At 41.5% G+C, this 22921-nt stretch overlaps 1 protein-coding gene across 6 annotated transcripts in view; it reads left to right on the forward strand.

Moving 5' to 3' along the window:
* Positions 1-22921, forward strand: part of ntng1a (netrin g1a) — a 148776-nt gene that overhangs the window by 56945 nt on the left and 68910 nt on the right. For all 6 annotated transcript variants that reach the window (XM_060869518.1, XM_060869519.1, XM_060869520.1 and 3 more), the window contains exon 3: positions 17345-17988. In XM_060869518.1, coding sequence (XP_060725501.1) covers positions 17345-17988 — 644 coding nt within the window. The remainder of the gene's footprint in view (positions 1-17344; positions 17989-22921) is intronic.

A 22921-nucleotide genomic window follows, 5' to 3' on the forward strand; every position in this document is an offset into this window, starting at 1 on the left:
GTATGTTAGTCTGTGTTAGTGTGTGTTAGTGTGTTAATGTGCTAGAATGCATGTGTTTGAATGCACTAGACTGTGTTACTACTGTACGTGACTGCGTGTGTACTGTGTGTGCGGTGGTGGTGGTGGGGTTCCTCAGCCATAAATTCTATCTATCTATCTATCTATCTATCTATCTATCTATCTATCTATCTATCTATCTATCTGTCTGTCTGACCATCTGTCTATCTATCTCTTTGTCTGGTTTATATTTTTTTGACAGTTTTCCATTTCTACATAAGAATTCTCTCTTACTGTGTGTGTGTGTGTGTGTGTGTGTGTGTGTGTGTGTGTGTGTGTGTGTGTGCATGTGTGTGTGTGTGTGTGTAGTCCACTCGACTGCAGAGGGCTGATCTCTGGCCCCAGAGAGCCTCCTGTCAATCACATTTTTTCCTTTCAGTGATAAAAAGACAGAGAGAGAAAAAGACAAAGCAGGGAGGAGAATTCCCAGCAGACAGGACACTGAGACTCAAGTCAGTGTGTGTGTGTGTGTGTGCGTGTGTGTGTGTGAGAGTGTGAAGCAGTGAATTTTAACGACACTGGGACTCTTAAGCTCTACACTTGGAATGCCTTCATTTACAGTTATATTGATTTTAATCAGCGTAGAACACGTCGGCTCTTAGAACCCAAACGGCTGCATCTATATTCCAGAATAAAGAGAGAGGAATAGCTGAAGATGTTCTGCCGCTGGGACAGAGGACACACTGATTGGATTGACACTTTCAGCAACACACACACACACACACACACACATTTTCTGGCCTTGGAAAGATTGAGCCACGCTAAATCGAAGCCACACACACACACGGAGACTAATTAAAAACACAGCCTGTATCTTTTCCCATGAACCCTAATTAAAGAGAGTTGACGTGACATGAGACGTGCATGGTGGGGGATCAGATGGCAGTCTCTCTCACCTATATATTTATAGGTGTGTGTATATCTATCTGTGTGTGTGTGTGTGTTTGTTTCACGCTCAGCTTTAGAACCCTCTGGCTGCTCTTAACACACATTCATCATTCACACACTGCAATAAACAGATAAAAATAAACACCACAATAATCTATGGCTCTAAGTTCCTGAAAAATCTTCACATCATCAACACCAAAACTAAAGTAACACCATTAGTGTGTGTTCTGATTGGCTGAGAGCAGCAGCATGCTACCACACAGAGGTGTGTGTTAACTCTGAATATCTGCAGAGGCCACAAATAACACTGGCTTAGGAAAGTCACATAAATATATCATTTAAAGGTGAAAATTGTCAATTACATGTGAAAACAAAGAAGCTTTCTGCATCTCCAGCATCTACACCATGTCTATAAACCAAAGGAAATTTATTGGCATGTTAGAAATATGTCAGTAGCTCTGACAGCTTGATAAAGCACATTAATTAGACACTGTTTACATCTCACGCGTGTGTGATGCAGTTGATTTAGCTACGATTATTGGCAGGAAGAACGCGAGTGTAATCTTTTCTAGATACAACCAAAATCTTTCAAGATAAGCCTTAAGTGAAGTACCGTAGACTCTGAGTGTTCTGCAGTATTCTAGAACAGTTTTTACAGTTTCTTGTAGAAAGTGCTGTCCTAGAACAGTTCACCGAAGAATGTGTTGTTGTATAAGAACAGCTCAAAGGAGAATGTGGTATTGTATTAGAACAGCTCAAAGGAGAATATGTTGTTGTATTAGAACAGCTCAAAGGAGAATGTGGTATTGTATTAGAACAGCTCAAAGGAGAATATGTTGTTGTATTAGAACAGTTCACCGAAGAATGTGTTGTTGTATTAGAACAGCTCAAAGGAGAATATGTTGTTGTATTAGAACAGCTCAAAGGAGAATGTGGTATTGTATTAGAACAGCTCAAAGGAGAATATGTTGTTGTATTAGAAGAGTTCAACTAAGAATGTGTTGTTGTATTAGAACAGCTCAGTGGAGAATATGTTGTTGTATTAGAACAGCTCAAAGGAGATTGTGTTGTTGTATTAGAACAGCTCAAAGGAGAATATGTTGTTGTATTAGAACAGTTCACCGAAGAATGTGTTGTTGTATAAGAACAGCTCAAAGGAGAATGTGGTATTGTATTAGAACAGCTCAAAGGAGAATATGTTGTTGTATTAGAACAGTTCACCGAAGAATGTGTTGTTGTATTAGAACAGCTCAAAGGAGAATATGTTGTTGTATTAGAACAGCTCAAAGGAGAATGTGGTATTGTATTAGAACAGCTCAAAGGAGAATATGTTGTTGTATTAGAAGAGTTCAACTAAGAATGTGTTGTTGTATTAGAACAGCTCAGTGGAGAATATGTTGTTGTATTAGAACAGCTCAAAGGAGATTGTGTTGTTGTATTAGAACAGCTCAAAGGAGAATGTGGTGTTGTATTAGAACAGCTCAAAGGAGAATGTGGTGTTGTATTAGAACAGCTCAAAGGAGAATGTGGTGTTGTATTAGAACAGCTCAAAGGAGAATGTGGTGTTGTATTCGAACAGTTCCCCCGAAGAATTTGTTGTCTTAGAACAGTTCACTGTATGTTGTGTTGTCTTAGAACAGTTCACTGAAGAATGTGTTGTTGTCTTAGAACAGTTCATTGTATACTGCGTTGTTGAAATTGAACAGTTATTTGTAGATTGTGTTGTTTTAGAACAGTTCGGTGTAGAATCTGTGGTTGTATCAGAACAGTAAATTATAGATTCCAATGTTGTCTTGGAACAGTTCATTGTAGATTGTGTTGTCTTAGAACAGTTAACTGTGGATTGCGTTGTCTTAGAACAGTTCATTATAGACTGCGCTGTTGACATTGAACAGTTATTTGTAGATCGTGTTGTTTTAGAACAGTTCACTGTAGAGCGTGTTGTTTTAGAACAGTTAACTGTGGTTTGCGTTGTCTTAGAACAGTTCATTATAGACTGCGCTGTTGACATTGAACAGTTAATTGTAGATTGTGTTGTTTTAGAACAGTTCACTGTAGAGCGTGTTGTTTTAGAACAGTTCGGTGTAGATTGTATTGTTTTAGAACAGTTCACCAAAGAATGTGCTGTCTTAGAACAGTTCACTGTAGATTGTGTTGTCTTAGAACAGTTCACTATAGATTGTGTTGTGACAGAACAGTTCACTGTAGATTGTGTTGTGACAGAACAGTTCACTGTAGATTGTGTTGTGACAGAACAGCTCAAAGGAGATTGTGTTGTTGTATTAGAACAGTTCACCGAAGAATGTGTTGTCTTAGAACAGTTCACTGTAGATTGTGTTGTGACAGAACAGTTCACTGTAGATTGTGTTGTCTTAGAACAGTTCACTGTAGATTGTGTTGAGACAGAACAGTTCACTGTAGATTGTGTTGTCATAGAACAGTTCATTATAGACTGCGCTGTTGACATTGAACAGCTAATTGTAGATTGTGTTGTGACAGAACAGTTCACTGTAGATTGTGTTGTCCTAGAACAGTTCACTGTAGTACACACTGTTCTCCTAGAACAGTATATTGTACAATGTATTGCTGTTCTAGAAGAGTTTATTGTCCAAAAGCAGGAGAACATGAGTTATTTATTTATCTTAGCTACACTCCAAAGTGTACTGTTGCGTTTATTTCTGTGCGGTGAGACTAGTGAGTGTTGAGAGCGTCTTTGCAGGTAAGGAGTGAGAGACAGGTGAAGACAGCCATGACTGTGCAAGTGAGATCGTTGAGTAGTGTGCGTGTGTGTGTGTGTGTGTGTGTGTGTGTGTGTGTGTGTGTGTGTGTGTGTGTGTGTGTGTGTGTGTGTGTGTGTGTGTGTGTGTGGTGTCTATCTCGCTCACTCCACATCAAATCACTGGTGTGAATCTCAGACCAAAGACCATGTGAGCAGCTCCATTCTTCATTCTGTCTGTTGTTGCACAAACACACAGAGCTTCACAACGTCGTTGGTGAGGAAAGAAAATCGACAGAAACAATCAACAAACACACAACAGATGTATGATGCATTGTGTGCTGTAAAAAAAAAGAAAAAAGAAAAAACCAAGGTTGGGGTGTGTGTGTGGGGTGTGTGTGCGGGGTGTTTGAATTCCCATGAATGTGTCTATACAGAAATATATCTTGCCTTATTTCTCACACCAGATATTAATGATTTTTTTTTTCACTAGAAATTTCTTATTCATGCAAATCCATTTAGTTGGGAAAATGTTTATATCCTATTTTTTTTGTGTGTGTGTGTAGAAATTTACATATTCTCAAATCTACAAATTTGTGCATATATTATGTTGCTGTTTTGGTTTCTGGGATTTTAGAAGTACAGGTTTATGTTTGAAACCCTGACTTGTGAAAAGGCTTTGTGTGCAAACTTGATAACACTCAACAAAGAAATAGAACAAACTTAATAGGAATACAAAGTTTGTGTCTTAGACTTGTATTCCCCTCAGTGGATCTAAAAATCCATGAGGCTAACAATGGAAAAAAAAAAAAAAAAACTAATTGAATTTAACCGGCAAATGAGATCTACAAAACAAATAGAACTGATTTGCATAAATAGAACAACCTCATGGCAGCCATCATGGAGCCCTGGGGGTTCCCAGACCTTACTTTGAGAACCATTGTTTGAGGTGAGATATAATGGTAAACTGCATGTATTCATGACTTAATCTTGGTATTTCATATTGTACCTGCCAAAGAAATGTTAACCAACATTAACCCAATTAGATTTTGGCTCTTTGGGGGTTTAAAGCTTAGTGGAGAGCTGGACTGCACCTTTTCAAGTTTCAAGGAGTAGGCTGTATGAATCACGTCTAGAATGTGTTTCAGTGGATGGCGAGTGTAAAATATAAAATTTTAAAATGTAACATTTTTATATTTTATATTGAAATGTTCTGTTGGACCATGTGGCTGTTTGTGTTGATGTGACAGGACCAAGACAGGTCCTGTGTAATGTGAACACCTAGGTACCGGAAACTGTCCACTCTCTCCACTGGGGTCCCGTTGATGTTTACCGGTTGGTATGACCGCTCCTGCTTCGTGCTGAAGTCCACCATCAACTCCTTAGTCTTGCTGATGTTCAGGAGAAGATTGTTCTCCTGGCACCATCTCTCCAGGTTTTTAGTCTCCTGTAGGTAGGCCGTCTCATCGTTGTTGGAGATCAGGCCCACCACAACAGTGTCGTCAGCAAACTTGATGATGGTGGTGGAGTTGGAAGTGGCCACACAGTCATATGTGTACAGAGAGTACAGCAGGGGGCTCAGAACACAACCCTGTGGAGCTCCAGTGCTGAGGGTGAGGGTGGATGAGGTGTGTTTGCCCACCAACTGTCAGGAAGTTGGAGATCCACTGACACAGTGGCAGGCTGAGTACCAGGACCTCCAACTTAGAGATGAGCGAGGAGGGAATTATGGTGTTAAACACTGAACTGTAGTCCACAAACAGCATTTTTGCATAACTCCGTTTTCTGCAGTCCAGATGGCTCATGGTAGTGTGGAGAAGATGAGCAATGGCGTCCTCAGTAGTGCGGTTCTGGTGGTACGCAAACTGTAGTGGAGTGTGTCTGGTAGTGATGCAGTGATGACGTCTCTGACCAGTCTCTCGAAGCACTTCATCACTGCTGAGGTCAGGGCTACAGGGCGGTAATCGTTGAGGCAGGCGGGCTGAGGTTTCTTCGGGACAGGAACAATGGTGGACGTTTGAAGCATGAGGGGACAACAGACTGTTCCAGTGAGACTGTTTCAGTGAGAGGTTGAATATCTCAGTGAACACCGGTGCTAGCTGGTCAGCACAGGCTTTCAGAACCCGACCTGTGATACCATCTGGTCCTACTGCCTTCCTGGTATTCACTCTCTTGAATGCCCTCCTCACGTCATGCTCCAAGATGGTAAACGTATTTACTTCTCCAGCTCTCTCAGCATGTATGCTGTTTGTGCCGCTAGCGTGGTTAGCTGCCTCGAAGCGAGCATAAAAGATCTTTAGCTCGTCTGCCAGAGTAGCGTCCACATTCCCCATTCTAGAAGATGGTGTTGTATAGTCCATGATGTTCCTTAGTCCCTGCCAAAGGCTCCTAGAGCCACCATGTTGGAACTGTGACTCTAGTTTCCTCCTGTAGCGCCGCTTTGCTTCCTTCACCGCTCTGCGCACTCTGTAAGAGGCAGCCGTCCATGTCCCAGATCTGAGAAAGCATCAATGGATTGTGGGTAACCAAATCGGACCTTTGACAGAAGAGCAACAAAGTCCAAAGAGTGTTTGATTACCAAGAGGAACTGAGCAAAAATCTATGACACAATGTTGTGGCATGATCTAAAGCATTTATTTTCTGCCTACAGATACCTGGGAAAGTTAATGTAGTCTTTCTTTAAAGATAAAATACACCTTAATAACCAGCAGTGTTGTTCTGGTTAATGTTGAGGTCGTTGATAACTACTTTTCAGAAAGTCCTTTATGTCCAGTCGCTGCCAAGCTGCAACTCTTGGGTCCTTCAGCAAGGGTCTCAACCTTTAACTATTCCAGTCACCTGCATACGCACCATTGGTCTGATGGTCTGAGAAAGTCTGAGAAAGAATAAACGTTACTTAGAAGAAATGGACTTGAACGCCCAGGGTTACCAGATGTGCTTTGTTACTGTATTCCATTGATCCAGAATGTTTCAGACTGTAACTTTTACATCTGAAAGATCAAAAAAACTAAGCAAAAGAGGAGCAGTTTAATATATCCAGGCGCAGCAGGAAATTAAAAATTGGTTAAGACTCCACAGCAGTTCTTAGCGAAAAAATGGGTTTTATCTTGGAGCCAAGAGATGTTTAGCTTTCCTGTAATTTTTTATGTCACCAATCCTGTTCTACTGCCTTAAGTAGAGCCCATTTAAAGATCTAAATCTGTTGTCAGTGAATAATTCCTCATAGTCACAGGTTTGGTTTCACACTGAGGATTTCCTACATGTGGATTAGTTGCATGATTCCGTGTCACTTTTGTGCCCACAGGTTTGCAAAGTGGGAGGAACTACAGTACCTTCTACAACCTTATTGTTTTGTTTTGTTTTTTGATTTTTATTGGTACCAAAACAGGGGGGCACGGTGGCTTAGTGGTTAGCACGTTCGCCTCACACCTCCAGGGTTGGGGGTTCGATTCCTGCCTCCACCTTGTGTGTGTGGAGTTTGCATGTTCTCCCCGTGCCTCGGGGGTTTCCTCCAGGTACTCCGGTTTCCTCCCCTGGTCCAAAGACATGCATGGTAGGTTGATTGGTATCTCTGGAAAATTGTCCGTAGTGTGTGATTGTGTGAGTGAATGAGAGTGTGTGTGTGTGCCCTGCGATGGGTTGGCACTCCGTCCAGGGTGTATCCTGCCTTGATGCCCGATGACGCCTGAGATAGGCACAGGCTCCCCGTGACCCGAGGTAGTTCGGATAAGCGGTAGAAAAATGAATGAATGAATGAATGAATGAATGGTACCAACACTACAGCAGACAGTGCATTTGTCACCTTTTGCATTTTGTCACCTCTGCTGACTACAACATCCCTAAAAAATGAATGACTATTTGAACCGATCGTGTAATCTTTGCACACTTTCCACATGAGATACGGTCTTCATGGATATGGAGTCCAAATAAATGTGAAAATGTTCTATGAGTAAAGTCACACCTTAAATACAAGAATAATCCCTCTGTGGGCAGTAAAGTAAAAGTGAAATGGGGGAAGCGTTGATGAATGACTGTCTCTGGATTTCTGCAACACATCCTGACATGTTTACTCTTCTGGTCTCCCACCAATACACACCTCAGATCCTGTGCTCATTCATACACTGTACAAGAGCATCACAAGAGATCACTGATGTTGGGATGTTGAGGAGACTCCAGCTCCAGTTCATCCCAAAGGTGTTCAGCGGGGTTGAGTCAGAGTCATTGCTCTGTGCAGGACGCCGGTTCTTCCACTCCAAATTTAACCTTCACACCATGTCTCCATGGATCTCAGGGGCTTTGTGCACAGTAGCCGGAACAGTGTTCTGACCTCTTAGTTCCAGTGAACTGAAGCTATAGAATACAAAGACATTCATATATTTCTGAGCTTCTAATTTTGCGCCAAAATTATTAAAACAACTATTTTTTTTTTGAAGAACCAGATTTGGATCGTTTTGGTCATATTGTGAATCACACATTTCAAGTCAGAGTCTGAGAGAACGGGCAAAGATCTTCATGGTCAAATCACATCTATGTCTATGAGATGGTTTGTGTGTGTGTGTGTGTGTGTGTGTGTGTGTGTGTGTGTGTGTGTGTGTGTACATAAACAGCTGTGGTGGTGATTAATGAGATGAAAGGGCAGAGAGCGTGATGGAGGGAGGTCAGTCTTTGAGTGTGTTTTGTTTTGATCTTTTTATGTGAGCATCTAATAAGTTCTGCTTTAAAGTCATGAAAGAAACTAAGATCTGCTGATTCTGATCTAGTGCAGCTTTAACTTTTCATTTCCAACGTGACTTTTATTCTTGCTCATTTTTGCATTTAGTTTTGGTTTCAATGGCAAAACAGCTACATTTTAAAGCCAGGTTGCTCTTTCTGGAAAAAAACAAAACATAATTCTAGGGTTGGGAGCTTGAAAAAGCTGAATGTTCTTAACACCTAAATTGTAACCCTCTGTGGTATAATCTCTGCCCGATTTTGCTGTCGTAGTATGTAGTTATTTTCTAATCACAGGTCTATCATTAGAAGATCTTCACCGTATAAGCTGACATGAAGATCTCACACACAGCTTTATTTTAAACCCAGTTTGTGTCGCAAGCCGTCAACACTTTTACTGACATATTTGATTAAAAAAACATTTGAATATCATGCATACACAACAGAGCATCAGAACACAGACTTCTGAGAGACATTCAGTGTACTGACTGGGTTTCCTTCCAGAGTCACAGTGAAGTGGCTTGATGTGAGATACAGAGATCTCCGCTTCATGCTCTATTAAACGTCATTAATAATGAGTTAAAATACAGAAAGATAAGACCAAGCATTCGGAGCTTTAATATCGGCATAGTTAACGATCGCTCAAGCAACACACACACACATCACACCGAGGTTCACTCATCCAGAACCATAGTTCAGCAGAGAAAACGGTGCCGTGCCAAACTCGTATCACAACGTAAATGAGCCGAATTTCAGTCCGAACAAATATTCTGTCAGTGCTCCCATTCAGCTTACTGTAGTGCTCCAGTGACCACAACTGACAAGACAAATAATCCATGGTGCAGGGGAGAGAACATTGTAGAGCAGTGACTTATTGCCCAGCACTGGCCAATCGTAGAACACTGACCCACTGACCAGTAGTGGCTCATTCTAGAACACTGACCTACTGACCAGCACTATTCTTGAATGCTTATCTACAGTACTAACCATTCATTCATTCATTCATTCATTTTCTACCGCTTATCCGAACTACCTCGGGTCACGGGGAGCCTGTGCCTATCTCAGGCGTCATCGGGCATCAAGGCAGGATACACCCTGGACAGAGTGCCAACCCATCGCAGGGCACACACTCACACTCTCATTCACTCACACACTACGGACAATTTTCCAGAGATCCCAATCAACCTACCATGCATGTCTTTGGACCGAGGGAGGAAACCGGAGTACCAGGAGGAAACCCCCGAGGCACAGGGAGAACATGCAAACTCCACACACACAAGATGGAGACGGGAATCGAACTCCCAACCCTGGAGGTGTGAGGTGAACATGCTAACCACTAAGCCACCGTGCCCCCGATCTACTAACCACTACTGTCCTAATCTAGAACATTGACTCATTGACCAGTACCAGCACAATTCTAGAACTCTGACCCACTGACCAGTAGTGGCCCATTTTAGAACACCGACCTACTGACCAGCACCATTCTTGAACGCTGATCTAATAACCACTACTGTCCTAATCTAGAACATTGACTCAATGACCAGTACCAGCACAATTCTAGAACACCGACCCTTTGACCAGAACTGGTACGTTCTAGATCCCTGACCCATTGATCAGTTCTGGCCTATTCTAGAACACTAACCTACCGACCAGTACAGGGTCCCTTCTAGAACCCAGTCCCATTGACTAGTACTGGCCTGCTCTGGAACACTGACACACTAGTTCTGAAATCCCTGGAAATAAGTGCCTGCCATTCTAACACATCAACTTACTGATCAGTACTGACCCATTCTAGAACACTGACCTATACAGGAACATGGACTCCGTGACCTATAAAGGTACATTCTAGAACACCTTATATTATTAGCATTAAAATCTAAAAATTAGACCTGTAACTGGAACTCCATCCTCATCTCAATGACACCAGATCGTGTGATTATTAATCATTTCTCAATCACAGCTCTATGCTACAGAGTCGTTCCTTGATACGTTCGTTGAAAGGATCTTGAGGATTTTTGAAGTCAATTCTATAGTGTCAAAACTTGAGGCCAGCCATGCTGCGTCATCCTGAGCAGCAAAGCGTCATCCTCCGGTGACGTAGGCTCCAAACTGAAGTGGAGCATCAGGATGGATCTGGCAGGTCTGGAGGTCATCATGCAGAATGAGGACCATGTACGTAGCTCGGAAGAGACAAAGAATGAGCTAGAGATAGAAAAAAACACATATCATCAGCTGAGGTAATGCTCGTGTCCTGTGCTTCTTTATGATGACCTACACTGTCACACACACAAAAAATCTACTAACCAATATATTAAGAAACTTGATGCTCCATGTTGTCATCTAGTAAAAGTACAAAGGCAGCTCTCAAATCTCACACACACACACACACACCACATACGCACTTATCCTACAGCTCACACATCACAACCACTTTACGGCACAGTGAGGAGAGTGGGGACAAATCGTTCTTCACACTCGTGAGTGAGCGCTGAGCCGATTACACAGCGGATTTTACAGAGAGAACACTCGAGCTGATGCATAGTAATTCCATCTCACAGAAATTGATATTGATCTATTTTTCATCTCCTCAAACAACAGTCTCACTCTAACATGTGATAGACAAGAGAACACCATGCTGATGAACAGCTTGTCCTTCTGTGTGTGTGTGTGTGTGTGTGTGTGTGTGTGTGTGTGTGCGCGTGCGCGTGAGAGAGAGTTTTGTTGTTCAAAATTTTCTTTTCCTCCACTGTCCCTTAGTTTCCACCTTACTCTATTTTTCCAGTGTCCTCAAATTTCCAGTCCTCTAGTTTCCACTTATTATAATCCTGTAATTTTCAATGTCCTCTTGGTTCCTCTGTCCCCTTGTTTTCAGTCTTCAATAGCTTTTACCGTCCTCTAGTTCCAAGTGTCCCCTAATTTTCCATGTCCTCTAGGTTCCTCTGTCCCCCTGTTTCCACTGTCCCACTTGTTTTAATTGTCCTCTAATTTCCAGTTTCTTATAATTTCCAGTGTCTTCTCGGTCCCTGTTTTCATTGTTCTCAAACTTCATCTCCCCAGATTTCCAGGGTCCTCTCGGTTCCTATGTCCCCTTGTTTCCAGCATTCTACTTGTTTTCATTGTCCTTAGTGTCCAGTTTCCCATAATTTCCAGGGTCCTCTCGGTTCCTATGTTCCCTTGTTTCCAATGTCCCCTGTTTTCCTTGTTATCAAACTTCATCTCCCCAGATTTCCAGTGTCATGTCGGTTCCTCTGTCCCCTTGTTTCCAGTGTCCCACTTGTTTTAATTGTCCTCTAATTTCCAGTTTCTTCTAATTTCCAGTGTCTACAGTGTCGGTTCCTGTCCCAGTGTCTACTGTTTTCATTGTCATCAGACTTCCATTCCGCTGTAATTTCCAGTGTTTTCTTAGTTCCTTGTCCCCTTGTTTCCAATGTCCCCTGTTTTCCTTGTTATCAAACTTCATCTCCCCAGATTTCCAGTGTCATGTCGGTTCCTATGTCCCCTTGTTTCCAGTGTTCTACTTGTTTTCATTGTCCTTAGTGTCCAGTTTCCCATAATTTCCAGGGTCCTCTCGGTTCCTATGTCCCCTTGTTTCCAGTGTCCCCTGTTTTCATTGTCCTCAAACTTAGTCTTCACAAATTTCCAGTGACTCTCAATTAGTGTCGCCTGCTTCGTGTGATTTCCAGCGTTTCCAATTTTCTTCTGTGTTCCCAATTTTCCAACATCCCAGTTTTTTTTGTTTCTTGGTCTTCTTACATCTCCAGAATCCCATTATTTTTTGTGCTCTATACTTTTCAGGGTCTCAGGATTCCACACGGTTTAGTGATTTTTAATTTGTCTCTATTATATTCCCTCATGTCTCTATTTTTTCTTCTCGATTTCACTTCTTATTTGTGTGACACGCAGCAGCAGGATGGTGATTGTGTATCGGCGAGATGGAGCGAGCATTACCTGAGATTATCTCCTGATTACTACGTGATAATCCTGCTTCTGAATTCAGGCTAATAGAATAGGCTAAAAGAAGAAAGGAAGAAAGTAGGACAGAATGTATGAGTGTAGAAAAAGGAAAGAATAAGACAAAAAATAAATAAATGAATAATTTGACAATAAAACTCAATAAAAAACATGTTTTTTTAGAAGTCAGTACATCACAGAGGTCATGTAAAAAGTAGTGAGTATACACAAAATAGTGTGTTTATTGGTCAGTGAGTGTGTGAGTGTGTGTGTGTGTGTGTGTACTGTTAAATAGTGAGCAGGAAGTGATTGATGGTGCCGCCATGGTCTGAGTCCACGGGGGAAATTACCCAGAATTCCTCTAATGGGCACTACAAGCTCGGGATCAGAGCAGGTGGCAGAGTTTATAAAGTACACATCTCTCTTTCACTTCTCTCACTCTGTCTCTGTCACTCTTTCAGCTCTAACCATATGTCTCTCTTTCAGTTTTATCCCTTCGTCTTTCTGTCTCTTTCTGTCTCTCCATCTCTCACTATCTCTCTCTGACTTCCCGTCTCTCTCTTTCTTTGTCTCTCTATCTCTATCTCTCTTTCTTTGTCTCTCTATCTCTCTATCCCTATCTTTTTGTTTTTCTGTCTCTGTTCTCTGGTTTCCTACCTCTCTGTCTCTCTGCATCTCTTCATCTCTCTGTCTTTCCAGCACTTTCCGCCTCAATTTCTATTTCTCTTTATTTTTCTTTCTTTCTCTTTTCACAACACTTTCTTCTAATATTTCCTTTCCTTTTTTGTCTGTCACCCCCACCCTCTTCGCTCTCTCTCTCCTTCCTCAATCCTTTTATCTTTTATCTTTTTTCACTGTCTCTTTCTATCTTGCTGTCTTTTTCTCTCCATCCCTGTCCTTCCAGTCCTCTTTGTCTCTCATTCTCTTTCCATTCCTCCGGGGGAAATAGGAAGCGTCCATCACCGGGACAAATGCGGTGCGATGTCCAGCAAAAAAAGAACAAAATAAATAAATAAATAAATAAATAAATAAATAAATAATACAAAATTAACAAGTCCACGGTTTAAAAGGGCAGAAGGAATAATCCAAAAAAAAAAAAAAATTGCTCCCACGATCAGCCGGTAACAGGCTGTACTCTATCCTGCTGGGTCTTGAAGTAGCGGAATCCTCCTGTAAGAAACTGAGGTTAAAAACAGACTCAAATAGATAGTAAAAAAAAAACAAGGTTTATTAAATAAAACAAACAAAACCAAACACAGACACAACAAAGACAAAACAAAAGACAAGGATTTCACGCTGCTAAAGGCAACACGGCATGGCTTAATACTCAGACATTTAGACACATAAGTGAAAGTGACGTGACGTGACATACGGCTAAGTATGGTGACCCGTACTCAGAATTCGTTCTCTGCATGTAACCCATCCAAAGTGCACACACACAGCAGTGAACACACACACACACACACACACAGCAGTGAACACACACACACCGTGAACACACACCCGGAGCAGTGGGCAGCCATTTATGCTGCGGCGCCCGGGGAGCAGTTGGGGGGTTCGGTGCCTTGCTCAAGGGCACCTCAGTCGTGGTATTGCCGGCCTGAGACTCGAACCCACAACCTTAGGGTTAGGAGTCAGACTCTCTGACCATTAGGCCACGACTTCCCCCCGATAAGGGACAGGTATGCAGAGGCGGGGTGGCTAGACAAGGGGCGGGGAAGACACGTGAACACAGAACATAAACAAAAGGCACATGGAAAAATCTGGGCTAGATCCTGACACTCTCTCTCCATCACTCTCTGCTTTACCATCTCTCTCCTTCTCTGTCTCTCTATCTTTCTCTCTCTCCCTCCATCACTCTATCTCTGTCTTCCTATCTCTTCATCTCTCTTTCTCTCCATTTATCTTTCCATCTCTCTCAGTCCTTCTTCAGGTTCCTGTTTTTTTTTCTTGCGTATTAATTACAGGTAAAATGTTAGAAATCGATGCGAACATACATTCAGTTAGCATCAACAACACGACATGCACTTATTTCCAGGGATTTCAGAACAGCGTAACAGATATTGCATCATCAGGTAGGCGTGGCCTATTTGATAATCTAACCCTAACCCTAACCGTAGTTTTTGGTTGTTTATTTGTTTTCTAAAATAAATCTACCCGTATGACTGTTTCGTCCTTCGTAGGTATGCTCTTTTTTTTTTCCAAGACCTCCGGAAACACGCCCACTTTACGTCGTGGTAATGAAACCCCTGGAATTTAGTGCTCAACAACACAGTCATGCCTCGCTTCCATTAAACCTCACTGCGTGAACAAAAATGTCAAGAACGTTGACAATAAATATTCACATATTCATATGTACACTCTGAGTTTTTTAATGATGAGTGTAACCGGTCACGTTCAGTTGTGTTGTGGAATGACTAGTCTTTGCAACTTTGCTGCAACAGTACTGGGGAGTTTATTGTCACCAACACTCAACAATTATGGATGAAATACAGAAAGAAACAAAATAAACGTGGCTGCTTGGTCAGCTTTACCACCTGCACAAATCAAATTGCAGCCATTAGCTCACTAGCATCACTAAGCCTAGCCAAAGCACATGCTTATTCGGCTCGCTGTACTTATCAAATAAGACGCTTAATCCTCCCCATCCATCCACAAATCACTTTACATATCACATATTACTTTAATAACACTTAACAATATTATTTGGACACGTTATGAATGAAATTCAAATGTGTAAAACTCAATTTTGCAAGTAATCCCGGGAGAGCACCGCTAACAGCTTACACAGCAGCGTGCACTTCCCGAATGACGTCATGACATAACACAGCTTAATCGCAAGAGAAGACACTTCCGCCAAAAATATAACTAATTAATTTAAACATGACATAAAACATATCAAACAAATTAAGGCAAATAAAACAAATAGGAAGGCTTTCTAGTGAAATGCATATATTTACATTGTAAATATACATACATGAAAATGAACATCAGTCACATGAGCACCGTTACACATCGCAGGTACAGCGACTGCAGCGTGAAACATTTTTACATGCGTTGTTTATTTTTTATAGATGACGTGTTACTCTCTCCATCAGTTACAGCACATGACAAGTGTGTGAGGTGCTAACAGAGACACGCAGGAGGAAATTAGCATGATCACAGCAGCGCTGAGCCAAACAGAAGCTCTTTAGAAAGACCGACTTGTGGAGATATTCACGATTAGATCAGAGCCTTTAGCTAAAAGGGGCTACCAGTCCTATTAATTTTAGGAGATTTCTTTTTAAATTCAGAAGCTCTCTCATGTTTTTTTTTAAGTCTCCTCTTATCCTGTCATTAGCACCAATCCGTCGAGCTGCGTCGTCTCCTTTTTCTGCAATCATTTTATCTGTGAAAATCCAAACCACTCATCAGATTAGCATTAAAACCTCCGTCGCTACTAATTACTGACCTCGACTCTGCCAGTGACAATCTCATTTACACTAATGGGTGTCCATTGATCCGAGGACACTAACAGGAACCTTGTCAAGGTTTTTATTGAATATTTGTGAACCTTTCATCATTTCTCAACAGTCTGATTTTATTAGCGATCTGTGCACTTACATGGTTATAGACATTTTATTACTTTCCAGATGGTTATATCTCATTAACTTAATGTTTATTGGACATTAGTTGAGTTTTCTTTTAAGAATCCAGACATTTAGCCTATTAGAAAGTTTGCACACGGTGCTGTACTGTCACCTTGCCTTAAAGGACAAGATCAAAACAAGAGCTTATTAGCAGCGACACTTGTTTTCCTCTCTTTCTGTCACTTTTATTATCTTTCCCCTTCTCATCCTCCATGTTGGACTCACACAGAGGGACTCAGCTGCTCGGGTCTCTTGTCTTGATAAATTGGAGCTTGTGTTTCTTAAAAAAGCTGATATGAGTGATTGCTGAAGTGCCCTTCACTCCCTGCACTCCACACACACACGCTTCCTGCGTACGCTCTCATCATCCTGGTGTCAAGCTCCAGAGGTTGTAGAGCATTGTGGTGTAATGATTTTCAGCAAGGACATTTTTACTTTTTAGAGCAAAGATGATACGCTTGCATCTTCTCTGAGGTGTCTTTGTTTCTGCTCTCCATTTGGGCGGCGTGCCTCGATGTCTTGTCACTCTCAGGTTTCAAAACCTCTTTCACAATGTTTTCTTTGACGTCGAGCCGTGAGCTGATTTTCATTTTCCCCTGTGGGTGTCCTTACCTGGATCAAGGAGATACGCTAGCTGAAGGGCGTCGCCTTATTTGCAATTTGTTCTTCTGACCTCTGTATTATCCACACATCTAATGATCATTTTGCATGCTGATTCTCACATGCTGATACTCTCGTGCCACTTCTGATCCTCCAGAATCCATTGTTATTTATCTGTTTATTTATTTGATCTGCACTCAGTGATACAGCCTATGAGCATCAGCAGTGTGGGAATTACAGTATGCCTTGAATATATTCTGCGATCAAATGATAAAGGTCTGGTTGCCTTTGGTATTCACTGGCTGAATGTGAGAGGAGGCATGGGGAGATGAGATGCAATAAATAGCAGAAATGGAGCGTGAGGATGCTGTAAGTTTCCTCCTCGTCCGAGTACGGCAAATGGCTCAGGCACAATTCAGAGAGTATGAATTACCCGTGTAGCTACACCACAACCTTACCAGACCTGTGGGAGCTTTTAACCATCTGCTGCACAGTCGATTTGCTCTATTTACGCACACTTCAGTCAAAGCTCATAAAATACGAAACAAATGCTACAGTTATTGCTCCCAGTTTGACCTTCTTGTTCTGTAAAAGTAGTTAGCAAGGGCTGTCCCATTGGTCAAGGCCTTCCCTTAAACATGGAGACAGTGGGGGTTAGGTACCATGCTGAAGGTATATATATATATATATATATATATATATATATATATATATATATATATATATATATATAATGTAAGGACTGGACAGCCACTAATATTGTTTTTTTTTTTTTTTTTTATTGTTGTTCCAGGAAAACCCATACATGTGCAACAATGAGTGTGATGCAACCACAGAGGAACTCGCCCACCCTCCAGAACTCATGTTTGACTTCGAGGGTCGCAACCCCTCCACCTTCTGGCAGTCCAGTTCTTGGAGAAAATACCCTAAACCTTTGGCAGTGAACATCACACTATCCTGGAACAAGACCATTGAGCTGACAGATGACATCGTCATCACGTTTGAGTCAGGCCGTCCTGAGCAGATGGTGCTTGAGAAGTCACTGGATTATGGGAAGACATGGCAGCCATACCAGTTCTATGCCACTGACTGCTTGGACGCCTTCACAATGGAACCAAAGACGGTGCAGGACCTGACCCAGTTTACGCTACTGGACATCATCTGCACAGAGGACTATTCACGTGGTTATGTCTGGAAGTATGACAAGACTGTGCGCTTCGAAATCAAAGACCGCTTTGCCCTGTTTGCTGGACCACGTCTCCACAACATGGCATCATTATATGGTCAACTGGACACCACGAAGAACCTGCGAGACTTCTTTACCCTCACAGACCTGCGCATCCGGCTCCTTCGACCTGCTACTGGGGCAACAATGGTGGATGAGGGCAACCTGTCCAGATACTTCTATGCTATCTCTGACATCAAGGTCCATGGCAGGTAAGGTTTTACATATTTTTATCCTGTATGCTTTCGGAATAGAAGTAAAAAAAAAATGTTTTGATAGTATCAGTGGGTCAAAAAGTCCAACTGTGCTACAAACTCTAGACCAGAGGTACAGTGCTGTTCTATGGTACAACCTCATTTAAAGGTACAGTCTTACCCAACTTCAGAGCTATAACCTGACCCTGAATTACAAATCTGACACAAAGATGCAACTAAAACCTGAGTTACATCAGTAACCCTAAATTACAAATACGGCACCTAAACACACTATCTGACCCTAAAGGACAAAGATGGAAAAGATACAGCACAAGGAATAAATTTGAACCTGAGGCCCACATCTGACCCAAAGGTACAAACTGATCTGAAGGTTCAAATCTGTCACAGATACAGTAAAATCTCAGTTTAGGGTACAATCTACACTGAGGTTCAATCTTTAACCCAATATGTACTTGTCCCTGACGTATATATCTATATCTCAGTCTCTATCTATATGTATCCTGTGGTACAAATCTTACCGTGTGGTACAACCTCATCTTAAGGTAAAATCTGATGCTGAGTTATAACCCTACCTTAAGGTACAAAGTTGATCTTGAGGTGCAAAGTGACCCTGAGATACAGCATGGCCAAATCATAGTTTTACTTTGAGGTACAGATCTGGCCTTGAGTTACAACTTTGTCTTAAGGTACCTGGTACATCTCCAAACCCTTGAGTGGTCTGCATCAGATTCACTTAGTCTCATTTTTATATATTAAAGCAAGAGTCTGAAGCAAGCAGGTTCCTAAAAGATAACCCCCCAGTGTTGGCTGCCCAAACATATCCCAATGTAGGCTGCCCAAACATATCCCAATATGTTCCATAAATGCCATATTAGCCATTATTGAAGTTGTTATGATCAATAATAATGCGTGCATGTTATGACCTTAGATAGTGTGTATTAAGTCGATAAAAAAGGGTTGAGGATTGTAAGTATCTGGATTGGATATAATCTGCTTTTCCTGGTTGGAGTAAAGGCCTGTGTAAGCCTCATTGTCATTGTGTTCAGTCCTGTGTTATTGAACCTGGTAGGTTTAATCAGGTTTAGGTCTTTATTATGTCTTAATAATTTTATTAAGATTTAATATCCATTATTCATGTGCAATGCAGGATTTGTACATATACTGTAGAAGGGGAAGTTTGTGAATGTTGTAAGAAAGAGTCTAAATCTTTTCCTGATGTTTTACATGGCCTTGGATTGATTAGTTTTACTGGGCTGCAGGAAAGATGTACAGAAATTGGGTGGGTTTAAAAGAGGGAGTGGAACATACTATTCCAAATCTCAGGTGGTGTTTATTATACAATACTTACTGTATGCTTTTCTTATCATGATGCTGCATATTTTATTCGTGCTTCTGTATCTAAGCCTACTTTCAAAATCTGGACCAGAATTCTAGATAATCTTATACCCGAGCTAAACCAAACATCAGCACCAGTCCTAAACTCATACCAGATATGTAAACGATCCAAAACTCAATCTAAGCCAAACAGAGGTGGGAGTAAGTCACAAGTAAGTCTCAAGTCATGAATGTCAAGTCAAAGTCAAGTCGAGTCTTTTTTAATATTTGTCAAGCAAGTCTCAAGTCTCAAATTTGTGACTTATGTCTGACTTGAGTCAAGTCATATGACTCGAGTCCCCCATCTCTGAGTCATTTAACTCAAGTCCGTGTCAAGTCTCCAGTCATGAATGTCAAGTCAAAGTCAAGTCGAGTCTTTTTAATATTTGTCAAGCAAGTCTCAAGTCTCAAATTTGCGACTTAAGTCTGACTCGAGTCAAGTCATATGACTCGAGTCCCCCATCTCTGAGTCATTTAACTCAAGTCTGTGTCAAGTCTCCAGTCATGAATGTCAAGTCAAAGTCAAGTCGAGTCTTTTTTTAATATTTGTCAAGCAAGTCTCAGGTCTCAAATTTGTGACTTAAGTCTGACTCGAGTCAAGTCATATGACTCGAGTCCCCCATCTCTGAGTCATTTAACTCAAGTCTGTGTCAAGTCTCCAGTCATGAATGTCAAGTCAAAGTCAAGTCGAGTCTTTTTTTAATATTTGTCAAGCAAGTCTCAGGTCTCAAATTTACGACTTAAGTCTGACTCGAGTCAAGTCATATGACTCGAGTCCCCCATCTCTGAAGCCAAATATCAGGACCAGAGCTAAATGTTTTGGTATTGATACATGTAAATATTATCAGATCTGATTCCATGTTGCTTCTCTCAGAGCTCTGCTCTACGGTGACATCAGTGCAGGTTCGCGCACTACTAGCGCCGCTACCAGACGGATTTCTGGTTTATGGGAACAGCAAAATATCATCTCTCTCATAAAGCACTAATTATAAGCATTTGGTGCCTTGAGGAGCTTGCAACCTGCTAAAACTGACACCATGTGATCCTTCAGCCTGGATGTGTGAAATTCACTGTTTTGACACCTGGCCTGGTAAATAAAGAAGATTACTTTCTAATTATATGTAGATCTCGGCTGACACTTGTCTGTGAAACAGATGAGGCAACATGAAAGTGGGCGAATCCGTGTCCAGAGTCGGTTCTTATTAAAGGTCCAAACACGAGAGCAGGCTGACAAACACACAAGACGATAACACCAACGCAAACGACGTCCATGACGATTGTGTTAGTATTCTGTTGATGTTTTTAGACTTTGTTAGTTTTGAATTCTGACCTTAAGTGTAGAATACGCAAGAAATAAAACACTTGCATTTTTCTTTTTCCGGAAAATAATCAACCACATGGTGATGAGTTATTAGTGTTTTATTAGTGTCCTTATAAAAACATATCTCAGAGTGCATTGTTCCTTATGTACTTTACAGCAACCATTACACGTATTCATATCATCACTGTCAGGCGGAATCCTCGTATCTCCAAAACCATTATTTTTCAGGAAATTAAAAAAACGCCGTACCTTATCTGCAGTACACAGGGTTTAGTCCGCGTTGCAGTGGATTGTCTTGCGCTAAATTCCCGTCCTCAGACGAGCACCAGAACTAGCGGGGGTCAAGATTTTTTTTTCTTTGAGCCCAGTGTTTTGAAGACATTTACCTCAGAAGACGTGTTGATTCGTTGCGACTCTTCTTGAGGAGAAATATGCCGTGAAGCTCTCCCACGGAGTGAGGAAGAGGTGGACAGTTGAAGTGTCCAATGGAGTTATGAGATTTTCTCTCAAGCTATTTTCAAGACTTTAGATTGGTTAATAACTTGTAAAAATAACAGACCCACGTGGGGACTGACCAATAGCATCGATATGTGAAAAAATACAAAATTGACCAAATTTGGACATACAAGGTTTCTGCCCGACAGCGACGATATACTAAAGAACGTAAAGTTACGGCTTTACCTGCAAGTAAAGGTGCATTAGGTGAGACTGAACTTGTTTAGGTCTGTAACAATTATGTAGGTGGTTTTGATCTTTTATTAATTAATTATTTGATTAATTAATTACCCCTTGATCTAACACATTCATGCCCATGTTCAGAAATCTCTCCTCGTATAAAAAAATGTAAAATGTCTGAAAGGTTTCCATCCAAACCCAAGTAGAAGTCAGGTCATGACGGGATGCACTTATTTCCAGGGATTTCAGAACAGCGTAACAGATATTGCGTCATCAGGTAGGCGTGGCCTATTTGATAATCTAACCCTAACCCTAACCGTAGTGTTTGGTTGTTTATTTGTTTTCGAAAATATCTTAACTGTAAGATAATAAAACATAATAGATATAAAATATAAAATCTACCTGTGTGACTGTTTTGTCCTTCATTATCCATTGTAAGTATGCTCTTTTTTTGAAAGTGGGCGTTTTTCCAAGACCTCCAGAAACACGCCCACTTTACGTCGTGGTAACGAAACCCCTGGAATTTAGTGAATGCCAGGTCATGACTTCCAGGATACTACCAGGAAGTAAATTGACTATAACACCTTTAAGAAGGATGTGGTTTAAGTGGGAATATGAACCGAACTTTGTTGTTATTATTTCTTGACATTTTGTTGCAGTTGCTGTGGATTGTATTTGATAGCAGTTTGAACAGATTTGACAGACTTTACTCGAACACGACAGCAGAAAAGAGAACAGAATCCATTTTGACATCTGACTGAAACTTTCACGAGGTCGAAAAACAACCTGATAAACAAAACAGGAATGGACACCGAAGACTACATAATGATGGAGGAGGAGGAGGAGGAGACAGGGCAGGAAATTTCTCCCCATCTTCAGTTATTACATCACTCCATATCGACTGGCTCAGGATTAATGGTCATGTAAGGGCAGCATTGAATCTGTGCCTCGGCAGGCAAATGATCCGGAGGAAAGCTGATGAAGATGTGTGTAGATTAATGGAACGAGACCCATATCACTCGTCCCCCCTGTGGTGCACTTAAGAGTTTAGCACTTTAAAGGGCAATTAGAGTGAACTATCCAGTTTGGAAAATTCATTAAGTGTACTGGGGACTGCAGAGTTCAGCTTCTACACTCATTCTTAATACAAACAATCAGGACTGTGTTCAGAGTCATGTAGATTGTGTCCAGACTTGCTCAGGCTGTGTTCAGGCTCATGCAGGTTGTGTCCAGACTCACACTGTCTGTGTTCAGACTCATGCAGGTTGTGTTCAGACTCACACTGTCTGTGTTCAGACTCATGTACTGTAGATTGTGTCCAGACTTGCTCAGGCCGTGTTCAGGCTCATGCAGGTTGTGTCCAGACTCACACTGTCTGTGTTCAGACTCCTGCAGGTTGTGTTCAGACTCCTGTAGGTTGTGTTCAGACTCACACTGTCTGTGTTCAGACTCACACTGTCTGTGTTCAGACTCATGCAGGTTGTGTTCAGACTCACACTGTCTGTGTTCAGACTCCTTTAGGTTGTGTTCAGACTTGTGTCTGTGTTCAGACTCACACTG

The sequence above is a fragment of the Tachysurus vachellii genome, chromosome 5 (genome assembly GCF_030014155.1).
Source record: "Tachysurus vachellii isolate PV-2020 chromosome 5, HZAU_Pvac_v1, whole genome shotgun sequence".
NCBI classification, from domain to species: domain Eukaryota; kingdom Metazoa; phylum Chordata; class Actinopteri; order Siluriformes; family Bagridae; genus Tachysurus; species Tachysurus vachellii.